A 13,330-nucleotide genomic window follows, 5' to 3' on the forward strand; every position below is an offset into this window, starting at 1 on the left:
TTTGTTTTTCTCTTTCTGACTTACTTCACTCTGTATGACAGACTCTAGGTCCATCCACCTCACTACAAATAACTCAATTTTGTTTCTTTTTATGGCTGAGTAACACTCCATTGTATATATGTGCCACATCTTCTTTATCCATTCATCTGTCGACGGACATTTAGGTTTGTTCCATGTCCTGGCTGTTGTAAATAGTGCTGCAGTGAACATTGTGGTACATGACTCCTTTTGAATTACGATTTTCTCAGGGTATATAGCCAGTGGTGGGATTGCTGTGTCATATGGTAATTCTATTTTTAGTTTTTTAAGGAACCTCCGCACTGTTTCCCATAGTGGTTGTATCAATTTACATTCCCACCAACAGCGCAGGAGGGTTCCCTTTTCACCACACTCTTTCCAGCATTTATTGTTTCTAGATTTTTTGATAATAGCTATTTCGACTGGTGTGAGGTGATAACTAATTGTAGTTTTGACTTGCACTTCTTTAATAATTAGTGATGTTGAGCATCTTTTCATGTGCCTCTTGGCCATCTGTATGCCTTCCTTGGTGAAATGTGTATTTAGGTCTTCCGCCCATTTTTTAACTGGATTGTTTGTTTTTTTGATATTGAGCTCTATGAGCTGTTTGTATATTTTGTAGATTACTCCTTTGTTGTTTCATTTGCAAATACTTTCTCCCATTTTGAGGGTTGTCTTTTTGTCTTGTTTATGGTTTCCTTTGCTCTGCAAAAGCTTTTAAGTTTAATTAAGTCCCTTTTGTTTACTTTTGTTTTTATTTCCATTACTCTAGGAAGTGAGTCAAAAAAGATCTTGCTGTGGCTTATGTCAAAGAGTGTTTTTCCTATGTTTTACTCTTAAGAGTTTTATAGTGTCTGGTCTTAATTTAAGTCTTTAATCCATTTGGAGTTTATTTTTGTGTATGGTGTTAGGTAGTGTTCTAATATCATTCTTTTACATGTAGCTGTCCAGTTTTCCCAGCACCATTTATTGAAGAGTCTGTCTTTTCTCCATTGTATGTTCTTGCCTCCTTTGTTGTAAATTAGGTTCCCCTATGTGCGTGGGTTTATGGGCATTCTATCTTGTACCGTTGATCTATATTTCTGTTTTTGTGCCAGTACCATACTGTCTCGATTACTGTAGCTTTGTGGTATAGTTTGAAGTTGGGGCGACTGATTCCTCCAACTCCATTTTTCTTTTTCAAGATTGCTTTGTCTATTCGGGGTCTTTTGTGTTTCCATATGAATTGTAAAATTTTTTGTTCTAATTCTGTGAAAAATGCCATTGGTAGTTTGATAGGGATTGCAATGAATCTGTAGATTGCTTTGGGTAGTATAGTCAATTTCCTAATATTGATTCTTCCAATCCAAGAACATGGTATATTTCTCCATCTGTTTATGTCATCTTTGATTTCTTTCATCAGTGTTTTATAGTTTTCTGAGTACAACTCTTTCGCCTCCTTAGGCAGGTTTATTCCTAGGTATTTTATTCTTTTTGTTGCAGTGGTAAATGTGAGTGTTTCCTTAATTTCTCTTCCTGATTTTTTGCTGTTGGTGTATGGGAATGCCAGAGATTTCTGTGCATTAATTTTGTTTCCTGCAGTCTTACCAGATCCATTGATTAGTTCTAGTAGTTTTCTGGTAGCAGCTTTAGGATTTTCTATGTATAGTATCATGTCATCAGCAAGCAGTGACAGTTTTACTTCGTCCTTTCCAATTTGTATTCCTTTTATTTCTTTTTCTTCTCTGATTGCCGTGGCTAGGACTTCCAAAACTATGTTGAATAATAGTGGTGAGAGTGGACATCCTTGTCTTGTTCCTCATCTTAGTGGAAATGCTTTCAGTTTTTCACCATTGAGTATGATGCTTGCTGTGGATGTGTCATATATGGCCTTTATTATGTTGAGGTAGTTTCTCTCTGCGCCCATTTTCTTGAGAGTTTTTATCATAAATGTGTGTTGAATTTTGTCAAAAGCTTTTTCTGCATCTATTGAAAGCATATGTTCTTATTCCTTAATTTGTTAATGTAGTGTATCACATTGATGTGTGTATTTTGAAGAATCCTTGCATCCCTGGGATAAATCCCACTTGATCATGGTGTATGATCCTTTTAATGTGCTGTTGGAATCTGTTTGCTAGTATTTTGTTGAGGATTTTTGCATCTATGTTCATCAGTGATATTGGTCTGTAATTTTCTTTTTTTGTGATATCTTTTTCTGGTTTTGGTATCAGGGTGATGGTGGCTTCGTAAAATGAATTTGGGAGTGTTTCTCCCTCTGCAATTTTTGGAGGACTTTGAGAAGGATCAGTGTTAGCTCTTCTCTAAATGTTTGATAGAATTCGCCTGTGAAGCCATCTGGTCCTGGACTTTTGTTTGTTGGAAGATTTTTAATTATGGTTTCAATTTCATTACTTGTGATAGGTCTGTTTATATTTTCTAATTCTTCCTGGTTCAGTCCTGGAAAATTGTACCTTTCCAAGAATTTGTCCATTTCTTCGTGGTTGTCCATTTTATTGGCATATAGTTGTTTGTAGTAGTCTCTTATAATCCTTTGTATTTCTGCAGTGTCAGTTGTGATTTCTCCTTTTTCATTTCTACTTTTATTGATTTGTGTCCTCTCCCTTTTTTTCTTGATGAGTCTGGCTAAGGGTTTATCAATTTTGTTTATCTTCTCAAAGAACCAGCTTTTAGTTTTATTGATCTTCTCTTTTTTCTTCGTTTCTGTTTCATTTATTTCTACTCTGACCTTTATGATTTCTTTCCTTCTACTGACTTTGGGTTTTCTTTGTTCTTCTTTCTCTAGTTGTTTCAAGTGTAGGGTTAGATTGTTTATTTGAGATTTTTCTTGTTTCTTGAGGTGAGATTGAATTGCTATAAACTTCCCTCTTAGAACTGCTTTTGCTGTGTCCCATAGGTTTTGGGTTGTCATGTTTTCGTTGTCATTTGTTTCTATGTATTTTTTTATTTCCTTGATTTCTTCACTGATCTCTCGATTATTTAGTAGCACACTGTTTAGCCTCCATGTATTTGTGGTTTTTACAGTTTTTTTTCCTGTAATTGATTTCCAGTCTCATAGCATTGTGGTCAGAAAAGATGCTTGATACAATTTCAGTTTTCTTAAATTTTCCGGGTCTTGTTTTTGTATCCATGCAGTCAGTCTGTGTCTTTTGGGACATTTAATCCATTTACATTCAAGGTTATTATCGATATGTTTGTTCCTATTACCATTTTCTTAATTGTTTTGGGTTTGGTTTTGTGTGTCTTTTTCTTCTCTTATGTTTCCCCCGCTTAGAGAAGTTTCTTTAGCATTTGTTGTAAAGCTGGTTTGGTGGTGCTGAATTCTCTTAGCTTTTGTTTGTCTGAAAAGCTTTTGACTTCTTTATTGAATCTGAATGAGATCCTTGATGGGTAGAGTAATCTTGGTTGTAGGTTTTTCTCTTTCATCGCTTTAAGTATATCCTGCGACTCCCTTCTCACCTGCAGAGTTTCCTCTGAAAAATCAGCTGATAACCTTATGGGGATTCCTTTGTATGTTATTTTTTGTTTTTCCCTTGTTGCTTTTAATATTTTTTCTTTGAATTTAATTTTTGTTAGTTTGATTAATATGTGTCTTGGTGTGTTTTTCCTAGGGTTTATCCTATATGGGACTCTCTGTGCTTCCTGGCCTTGGGTGCCTATTTCCTTTCCCATGTTAGGGAAGTTTTCAACTATAATCTCTTCAAATATTTTCTCAGATCCTTTCTTTTTCTCTTCTTCTGGGACCCCTATATTCCAACGTTGTTGCGTTTAGTGTTGTCCCAGAGGTCTCTGAGACTGTCTTCCGTTCTTTTCATCCTATTTTCTTTATTCTGCTCCTTGGCAGTTATTTCCACCGTTTTGTCTTCCAGCTCACTTACTCGTTCTGCCTCAGTTATTCTGTTATTGGTTCCTTCTAGTGTATTTTTCACTTCAGTTATTGTGTTGTTCATCTCTGTTTGTTTGTTCTTTAGTTCTTCTAAGTCTTTGTTAAACTTTCTTGTATTTTCTCATCCGTGCCTCCATTCTATTTCTGAGATTCTGGATCATCTTTACTCTCATTACTCTGAATTCTTTTTCAGGTAGTTTGCCTATTTCCTCTTCATTTATTTGGTCTTGTAGGTTTTTACCTTGCTCCTTCATCTGTGATATATTTTTTTGCCGTCTCTTTTTTTTTTATTTTTTTATTTTTTATGAGTGGGATTGTGTTCCTGTCTTAGTGATTGTTTGGCCTGAGGCTTCCAACACTAGGGTTTGTAGGCTGTTGGGTAGAGCTGGGTCTTGGTGCTGAGATGAGGAGCTCCTTGAGACCTCACTCTGATGACTATTCCCTGGGGTATGAGGTTCTCTGTTAGTCCAGTGGTTCAGACTTGGACCTCCCACCGCAGGAGCTTCAACCCAACTCTGGGCTCGTGAACCAGGGTCCCGCAAGCCGCCTGGGGTGGCAAAAAAAAAAAAAACCAAAGTAAAAAATAAAATTTGACTAGGAAACTAACAGACATGTTAGGAAGAATATAAAAATAAAAATATAGATGAATCAACAACCGGAAGGTGCATCTTTACCATAATAATAAATAAAGAGGAGGAGGGAAAAGAAAAAAACCAAGTGTGGGGGAAGTCCTTGGCTGTGGAGGCGGGGCCTAAGCAAGGGCGAGGTTTCGGCGGGGCCAATGCTCAGGACGCAGAGGGCTGGAAAAGGGGGGCTGTGGGGAACAGAAGGGGCCTATGCGTGTCCCCCAGCCCTGGTCTCAGAGGGCAGGGGACCTCACCTGGGAGCCCCGCAGGTTCCCCAGGCCTGAGTGGCCGGGGCAAGCACCCTCCACTCCTCTCGCTTCTCTTGCATGGCCTCTTCAGCCTGCCTCTCCTGATCTCCCCAGCCTCCCTCCTATGCCCCCAGGACCCACGTGGCCTGGATGGGGTTTGGCGGGGGGGTGGGGGTGGGGGGTGGGGTACCGGCCTGGGAGCTCAGCAGGCTCCCGGGGCCTGAGTGGGCGGGGCAATCGCCCTCCACTCCTCTCCCGCTGCTCCAGGAGAGTCCCTCCCGCCTGCCTCTCCTGATCTGGCCTCAGGGGCGCCGATCCTGTCTGGCCTCCGCGCCTTCTCTCCCCTCAGTCCCCCTACATCCTACTGGTTCACTTTGGGGTCCCTCCCGTCTCCTTGAGCGTCAGAGTCTCCAGGCAGGCGCACTAGTTGTGGGGAGACGCTAACTCTGCGTCTTCTCACACCACTATCTTGACTCCACCTCCCGTGAGTGTCTTTTTTGTATTTAATTTCCACAGTAGGCATGAGTAAAGGTGTGGACTCTACCCCTAATTGGTTGTATTGGCTGCTTCAACTATGATGATGATGAGGGAGAATTTAAAAACCTAGAGGTTAACAGGAAGTTTACTAGGAAGGGGGTGATGAGGCTCTGACTCCATAGTCTGCCTCGTTCCTTCATCCCGGGCCGCCTCACAGCTAGTAACATAACGTGAGTAAGAGAAGAGAGCTAACATTTATAAACTACAGGTTCATTTTGGTCATTTTAAGTAATTATCATTTTAGCTTGTGACGCTGGGTTGCAACATTTTTCTGCTTCTGTGTATCTGAAAGACTCCAGTACCTCCTGGGAGGGACTCACTAAGACAGTGGCAAGCAAATGGCAAATATTTATTAAGTGAAGAACAGATTTAAGATAACATGGACTACCCAGAAAATCACCTCCATTGTACTACACTAATCAACGCACATCAAGATATCAATATATCGGCTTATTTAAGGCCTGGGTTAGAATTAAGGCAACTGATGGAGTGAGTTGGGGTTTAGGAAATAGGGGTGCTTTCCTTTATAAGGTGAGGATCATCTTGGGAACCGTGCATGTGTGGGTGAGGGCAGGGTTCAGGGGTAGCATCTGGTAGTGCTCACTCCAAGTGAAACACGAGCTTAAAGAAGAAACTGCCTGGGGCTTCCCTGGTGGTGCAGTGGTTGAGAGTCCGCCTGCCGATGCAGGGGACACGGGTTCGTGCCCCGGTCCGGGAAGATCCCACATGCCGCCGAGCGGCTGGGCCTGTGAGCCATGGCCGCTGCGCCTGCGCGTCCGGAGCCTGTGCTCCGCAACGGGAGAGGCCGCGGCAGTGAGAGGCCCGCGTACCACAAAAAAAAAAAAAAAAGAAGAAGAAACTGCCTGTGTGAGAAGTTACAGCATTGAAACACCTTACTTTTGTGTCCAGGAAAAACCCTGTTGGAGGCTATGCGTCTGTGAACAAAGGAGAAGGGACAGCGGTGAGCATGTCAGCCCTGAACTGGAAGCCCTTCGTGTACGGAGGCCTGGCCTCCATCACAGCGGAGTGCGGTAAGGAGCCCAGGGCGAGGCCGGTCAGCTGCCTGCTGTACGTGATGAGGCTGAAACTTATGGATGTGATCGTTGGGTGTCATAAGACTTACGGTGTGTGTAGTTCAGGCACAGAATGTGAGATTATGAAACACTGAATCTCAGGATTCACAATTTCTTTCTTCCTTTGCGATACTTTTAAGACGAAATAGTGACTTGGGCTGCTTATTAGCAGTTTAGGGTTGAAAGTTCAGTGGGGAGACAGTTGGACCTGTTGCTCAAACGGAAGTTTCATGCATCATTGTTGGATGCCATCTGTCCTGTTCTCCTTGTCCTTTTCCCCCCGCTTCATCACTATTAACACATTTGGCTTTAAAAGAGGTTTAGGGAGCCCCAGGGCCTTCCTGAGCCGGAGGCGAGTGACTGTCATCGTGTCATCATGTTCTAATCATGCCTGTTGTTCATGTCCTGCTGGTGACTTCCTCATCCGCTCAGCTCCAGTCAGATCCTATTAGTTCCTTTGTTTATTCCCCTGATCATTCATTCAGCACATGTTAATTGATGGTGGCGGCGGGGTGGGGGTTAGGACTCTGCACTTTCACTGCCCCAGGGCCCAGGTTCATTCCCTGGTTGGGGAACTAAGATCCCACAAGCTGTGTGGCGTGGCCAAAACCAAAACAAAACACATGTTGATTGAGATGCTGCCAAGTGCCAGGTGTTGGGCTGAATCGCTGCTGTCCTGGGACAGAGGCTGCCCCTGAGGAGCCAGTGGGGACCTGGGCTGAGGGGTTGAGGCACATTAACCACCGACCACTGGCTTAGGCTCCCCGTGTAGATTCATCGACACAGTGACTCAAGGTTACTGTGTATGGGTTTATATGTTTGGATGGACTATCTCTTGGGTACTACATTAAACGTTTTTACCTACATTAACCGAGTCACTTTTAGGCTGTAACACACAGGTGAGAAATTCCTTTAGAAAACGCATTTATCTCCATGTTGAACCCCGTATCAGCCTTCACATGTGTGAAAAATAGTAACTTACGTTTTATTTTTATTTTATTATTATTATTATTATTTCTTGGCTGCACTGCGCGGCCTGCGGGATCTAAGTTCCCCAACAAGGGGTTGAACCCAGGCCCCAGGAGTGAAAGTGCTGAGTCCTAACCACAGGACTGCCAGGGAGTTCCCAGTAACTTATATTTGAAAGTGGATTTCCTGTTTGTGTAAATCATTCCATGTACCTACTTTTGATAGCAGTGCAGCCTCCTCAAATCCTAGGTAGAATAAGATGGGACATAAATAAAAATGTACAGAAAACACAGTTATGCATTTTTAAAAAGATTTAAAAAAATCTTTTGGTTCCTAATTTTTTTTTTAAATAGGAAGATTGCAGAGTATCTGCCATTTCTGTTTCTTAGTTTACGTTATAGTCTGAATGTTTCCTCAGTAATGTATCCCTGTGTATCCTTTGTTTAGTGAAATTTCTTTCTATTAAGTGAAACGTTTCCTTCTTAAAAATTTTAAGGTACTTTTCCAATTGATTTAACCAAGACACGGCTCCAGATTCAAGGCCAGAAGAATGATGCAAACTTTAAAGAAATCAGGTATCGAGGAACATTGCATGCGTTAGTGAGGATAGGCAGAGAGGAAGGCCTAAAAGCACTGTATTCAGGGTAAGTAGACCTTTGTGTGTTTATATTTCAGTGTTGAACTTTCAAATGAACAGACTTCACACTAAGACTTCATAGAGAAAAAATACAAGTTTGGGGTGTATTCAAGAGCAAGTAGCAATCGTTGATTTTTTTTTTCATTTTTCATTTCAACTTTATTTTCTATATATGTGTTTTAATGTAACGAGTGTTGTGGTGAAACTTTTCATTATATTCAAATACAGATAATAATACAAAAATTACATTTGTTTTAATAGCCCTTCCCCTGGGTTATTCTGAATTACTGAGGTTTTTGCTGTAATGAAAATGATATGATATTCTCCATAGGTAAGAGTTGCAGTGAACAGCTTTTCTTTAATCCAACATTTAACGACCAGTGTACTGCAGGCACTGGATAGGAGAGTGAGTAAGGCGGGGTCCTGCCTATGTCAGTCAGAGGCCCTGCAGGAAACAGTTCGTTCGGGTGGTTTAAATGAAGGGAGATTAATGAAAGGGCTACTTAAGGGTTAAGGGAACGAATAAAGGATTTTGAGGTACCTAGAAACTAGCAAAATGAGAAATTGTTACCAAGCCTAGGACCAGAGAGACAAGGACAGGAATGATGTTAGCAGAGCCTACTAGGGCTGGAGCCTTGAAGGACCCAACAGGAGTTGTTGAGAGATGCCTTGCTAGTGCCCAGGGAGAGGAAGAAATACCTCCGCTTCTTCCCCCTCCCTCCCTCCCTCTCTCCCTCTCTCCCATCTTCTACTGGCTGGAATCAGCTGGCAGGGGAGCCGGGTGGTGTCATCCATGGCGCCAGCCTCGGCACAGAGCAGCACGGAGAGGGGCGAGACTGGATCTGGGTGGACACATGGGAATCGGCAGCAGCCACCTGCCCTGAAGGAACTGTGGTTGAGTGGGGACTGCAGGTGTGCAAACGGGATTACAGTGGCGTCTGCCGAGTACTAGACTCTGGTTGAGGCAGGGCATCAATCCCAGACTTAAGAGGCCCTGGATCTGATCTTGAAGGACCAGGTCCAGATCCCAAACTGATGTCTCACAGCCCTCCCACCCACGGGTCCCCAAAGGTTTTTGTCTTTCAGTCGAGCCAGTCTTTTAAATGCGAGAAGTTGAACATAAAAACCATTCGATCTTCTCAAGAAAGCTAACATCTGGGCCCACATTGGGTCACTTATGATAATAGTAACTGGTGTTAAGGATGCTTTCTCTGGTTTACCAAACCTCTGGCACTCACATAGCGTAGGTGTGCAATTAGACTCAGCCCGCCTCACGCGCTCATAGCATCTGCCCGGTACCTGTAAGTGTGAGTTTACTATACCTGTGGCAGACAGAAGCCACTGAAGGGTTTTGAGTAGAGGGACTGACATGATCAGGTTTGCGTTGTAAAAAATTCCCGCCTGCCATTGGGAGAAAGAGAGACAGTGACAGTGGAAGCAGGCTGGCACATAGGAAGCAGAGACAAGGATCTGACCTGAGGAATTGTCTTGGGGGTGGAGAGAAAGAAGGCAGGCTGTTTAGGGCAGAGGATCGACATAGTGTACGACCTCATACATGAGGGGTGGTGGGGAAGGAGGAGACAGGCTAGTGTCTCTTTCTGGTTCTGGCCAGTGTGCAGATGGAGGTACCATTCCTTGGTCTAGGACACAGAAGAGGAGAGCGGATTGTTTGGAGAGGGAGGATAATTAGTTGGGTGAGACACTTGCTCTGGTGGTAGGTGTAGGACATGTGAATTGAAAAATCTGGGAAGCAGCTGGAAATGCATCTTGGAATCAGTGTTGGAAACATGAATTTAGGAGTCATGACTCTTTGGACAGTTGAAGCCATGCGAGTAGATGAGCTCATCTGGGGAGTGTGTGGAGCCGTGAGAGAAGAGAGGAAGGACAGAACTCCTGGGCCCCTCAGAGGACAGAGGTAGGATGTGCAGAGAAAGAAGAGGAATTGGAGAGAGTGAAGTTATGGCAGCTCAGGGAGGAGACGGCTGCAAGCAGGACAAAGAGTGGACCATAGCAAATACTGGAAAGACAGAGAGGCTTTATAAGATGCTGATTGAAAAGCATCATTTAATTTAGCTACAGAGATGTCCCTTGGGCCCCTTTTGGTGAGGGGGCTATTGATGAAGAGGGTGGAAGGAAGCCGCATTGCAATCTGAGAAGGAGGTGGGAAGTGTGGCAGGAGAGCCTGTGAGTATGAATGCCACAGGGTGGTTTTGGGGTGGGGAGGGTCCTGGAGGAGGGAGAGGGAATAAGTGGAACAGGGCCCCCAGGGAGGTGGGAGATGAGCTCCAGCAACCCTGGAGGATGCCTACAGAGGCCACATTTCACCAGGTGCTTTGTCCTGAGAAAGGAAAGCCCTCCCATTATAATGTGAATGGGCAAATAGAACTCCGTGTGTTTTCATTGAGGATAAACATGAGGGGCTGAGCTATCACTTAGGGAACTAATAACTTGCACACATTTAACTGAACCCATATACACACACCACACACACACACACATACATATATTTTATTTTTTGTTCCACTGTGTGGCTTGTGGGAGCTTAGTTCCCCGACCAGGGATTGAACCTGGGCCCTTGGCATTGAGAGTGCCTAGTCCTAACCACTGGACTGCCAGGGAACTCCCAAGAACCCACCTTTTTTTTTTTTTTTTTTAAATTTTTATTTATTTATTTTTGGTTGTGTGTGGGCTTTCTCTAGTTGTGGCGAGCCGGGGCTACTCTTCATTGCGGTGCGTGGGCCTCTCATTGCGGTGGCCTCTTCTGCCGTGGAGCATGGGCTCCAGGTGCGCGGGCCTCAGCAGCCGTGGCACACAGGCTCAGCAGCTGCAGCCCGCGGGCTCCAGAGCGCAAGCTCAGCAGTCGTGGCTCACGGGCCGAGCCGCTCCGTGGCACGTGGGATCCTCCCGGACCAGGAATCGAACCCATGTCACCTGCATTGGCAGGCCGACTCCCATCCACTGCGCCACCAGGGAAGTCCCAGAACCCACCTTTATAAAAAAATTTTTTTTAACTTTTTTCTTAAAATATTTTTAAATTAATTACTTATTTTTTTTAATTTAATTTTTATTTATTTTTGGCTGTGTTGGGTCTTTGTTGCTGTGCGCGGGGTTTCTCTAGTTGCAGCAAGCTGGGGCTACTCTTCATTGCAGTGCGTGGACTTCTCATCGCGGTGGCTTCTTTTTTTTTTTTTGCGGTACGCGGGCGTCTCACTGTTGTGGCCTCTCCAGGCTCCGGACGCGTAGGCTTAGCGGTCACGGCTCACGGGCCCAGCCGCTCCGCGGCATGTGGGATCTTCCCGGACCGGGGCACGAACCCGCGTCCCCTGCATCGGCAGGCGGACTCTCAACTACTGCGCCACCAGGGAAGTCCCTATTTATTATTTAGTTTGTTTATTTTTGGCTGCGTCGGGTCTTAGTTGCAGCATGCAGGATCTTCGTTGAGGCACAATGGATCTTTCGTTGTGGCGCACGGGCTTCTCTCTAGTTGCAGCATGCAGGCTCCAGGGCACGTGAGCTCTGTAGTTTGCAGCACACGGGCTCTAGTTGAGGTGCGAGAGCTCAGTAGTTGTGGCACTAGTGCTCTAGTTGAGGTGCGTGAGCTTAGTTGCCCCACAGCCTGTGGGATCTTAGTTCCCTGACCAGGGATCGAACCCACGTCCCCTGCATTGTAAGGCGGATTCTTTACCGCTGGACCACCAGGGGAGTCCTCCACCTATATTTTTGCTGGATTTTAAACTCTTAAGAAATCTGTCTTAGTGTAGTTTGATTGTGGAAGGCAGATACGTGATTACGTCTCCTATGTGTGTCTTCTAGAGGATTTTAAGTGGTTTTTTAGATTTTTTTGTCCCTTTGCCCATTGGTTTGGCAGGATTGCTCCTGCGATGTTGCGCCAGGCTTCCTATGGCACCATCAAGATAGGCGCCTACCAGAGCTTGAAGCGGTTATTTGTCGAGCGCCCGGAAGGTGAGTGGGGAATTCTCTTTCCACTTACGGACAGGAGGTGGGTTGTTTGTCTTTTTGTTCAAGTGGTTTGGGATCGATTTTCTTATTTGTGTCTTTACTACTGTGGAGGAGAACTTTGGGTTGGGTGTAAAATCTAAATGAATTATACTTGCTTATATAAATAAGCAAGTTGGATATCAGCTGAATTTAGGGGGGCAACAGAGCTATCTTACAAACGTCTTAATGAGTTGTCCTTGTTTCCACAATGTCCAGACTAGAGGGTATGTTGTTGTAGTTGTAGCCCACTTAAAATTCTCTACAATCATAGGAATTATCACCTATTTTTCAGGAAAGCAGTGACTACATTTTCTTAGTATTAAGAGCTCTGAGTTCTGATGTTCTCTTGCTGGTTGATTATTCGACTTTGCTTTAATCCCTAGAAGTTTCTGTCTTTTTTACAAAGAGATAAGCACTAGTCACTGTTCTATGAGCGCAGTGAGCCAGGAGCAAAGATGTTTGAAAAGTGCTTCAATACATTTCAAATTAAATATGTGTGATGTGCTTTAAAATTTTATCTCCACTTTATCTCATAGGAGGGTATCTTTTATTCTCCTACCAGTTGGTGTACGACCTCGTCTTAATTACAGTGGTTTGTACTTACACACAAATGTGAATTATGGTTCACTTCCATGATGATTCCCATGGTTACTCTTGCGTGATAGTTCACATTCCTTTTTAGGTGTCAAGAAATTTTGCTGAGCAAAATCCCTTCAGCCAGCAAAATCCCTAATCCTTTGAAAATTACTTGATTCATTAAGCATGTATTTCTTTCGTCTCTTAAATGAACAAGTGATGTGTAAGTGAATTACACCTATACATGAGTTACTCATATGAAGAGTCCTGTACATATGAAGAATCAAATAATATGTCTTTGTTTGCAGATGAAACCCTTCTGATAAATGTGGTCTGTGGAATTCTCTCTGGAGTCATATCCTCAACCATTGCTAATCCAACTGATGTTTTGAAAGTAAGCAGTGCTATCTGTGTCTTACAGGCACACGCTGCATTTTCTTATTGTAATCAACGTACAGATAATGAAAATCTGTGAATGTAACATATACTGTGTATGTGTGAATCTTTACAGTTTTAGTGTCGTGAAGACTCGGAAACATGCACTAGGTGGATTTCCCAGTGATACAGATAAGCTCACAAGTAGGACCCATTTTTGGAGACTTTGGAGGTTTTGCTGATTAACCAGAAAAAAGAAAATTAGGCTTAGATGCATTTGAATTTCATTTTTCATTGAAAATCTCCCTTGTTTTTATTGGTTCATTAAAATAGATGGGCTGTTGGGAATTTCCCGTTGGTCCAGTGGTTAGGACTTGGCACTTTCACTG

The 13,330-nt window shown here is 43.5% G+C and overlaps 1 protein-coding gene across 6 annotated transcripts in view; it reads left to right on the forward strand.

Annotated features, from left to right (window-relative positions):
* SLC25A30 (solute carrier family 25 member 30) overlaps nucleotides 1-13,330 on the forward strand; it is a 98,361-nt gene that overhangs the window by 67,762 nt on the left and 17,269 nt on the right. For all 6 annotated transcript variants that reach the window (XM_067713417.1, XM_067713421.1, XM_067713420.1 and 3 more), the window contains exons 2-5: nucleotides 6,222-6,343; nucleotides 7,851-7,998; nucleotides 11,860-11,954; nucleotides 12,875-12,960. In XM_067713417.1, coding sequence (XP_067569518.1) covers nucleotides 6,280-6,343; nucleotides 7,851-7,998; nucleotides 11,860-11,954; nucleotides 12,875-12,960 — 393 coding nt within the window. In that variant the 5' untranslated portion in view covers nucleotides 6,222-6,279. The remainder of the gene's footprint in view (nucleotides 1-6,221; nucleotides 6,344-7,850; nucleotides 7,999-11,859; nucleotides 11,955-12,874; nucleotides 12,961-13,330) is intronic.

The sequence above is a fragment of the Pseudorca crassidens genome, chromosome 18, assembly GCF_039906515.1.
Source record: "Pseudorca crassidens isolate mPseCra1 chromosome 18, mPseCra1.hap1, whole genome shotgun sequence".
Classification (NCBI taxonomy): Eukaryota; Metazoa; Chordata; class Mammalia; order Artiodactyla; family Delphinidae; genus Pseudorca; species Pseudorca crassidens.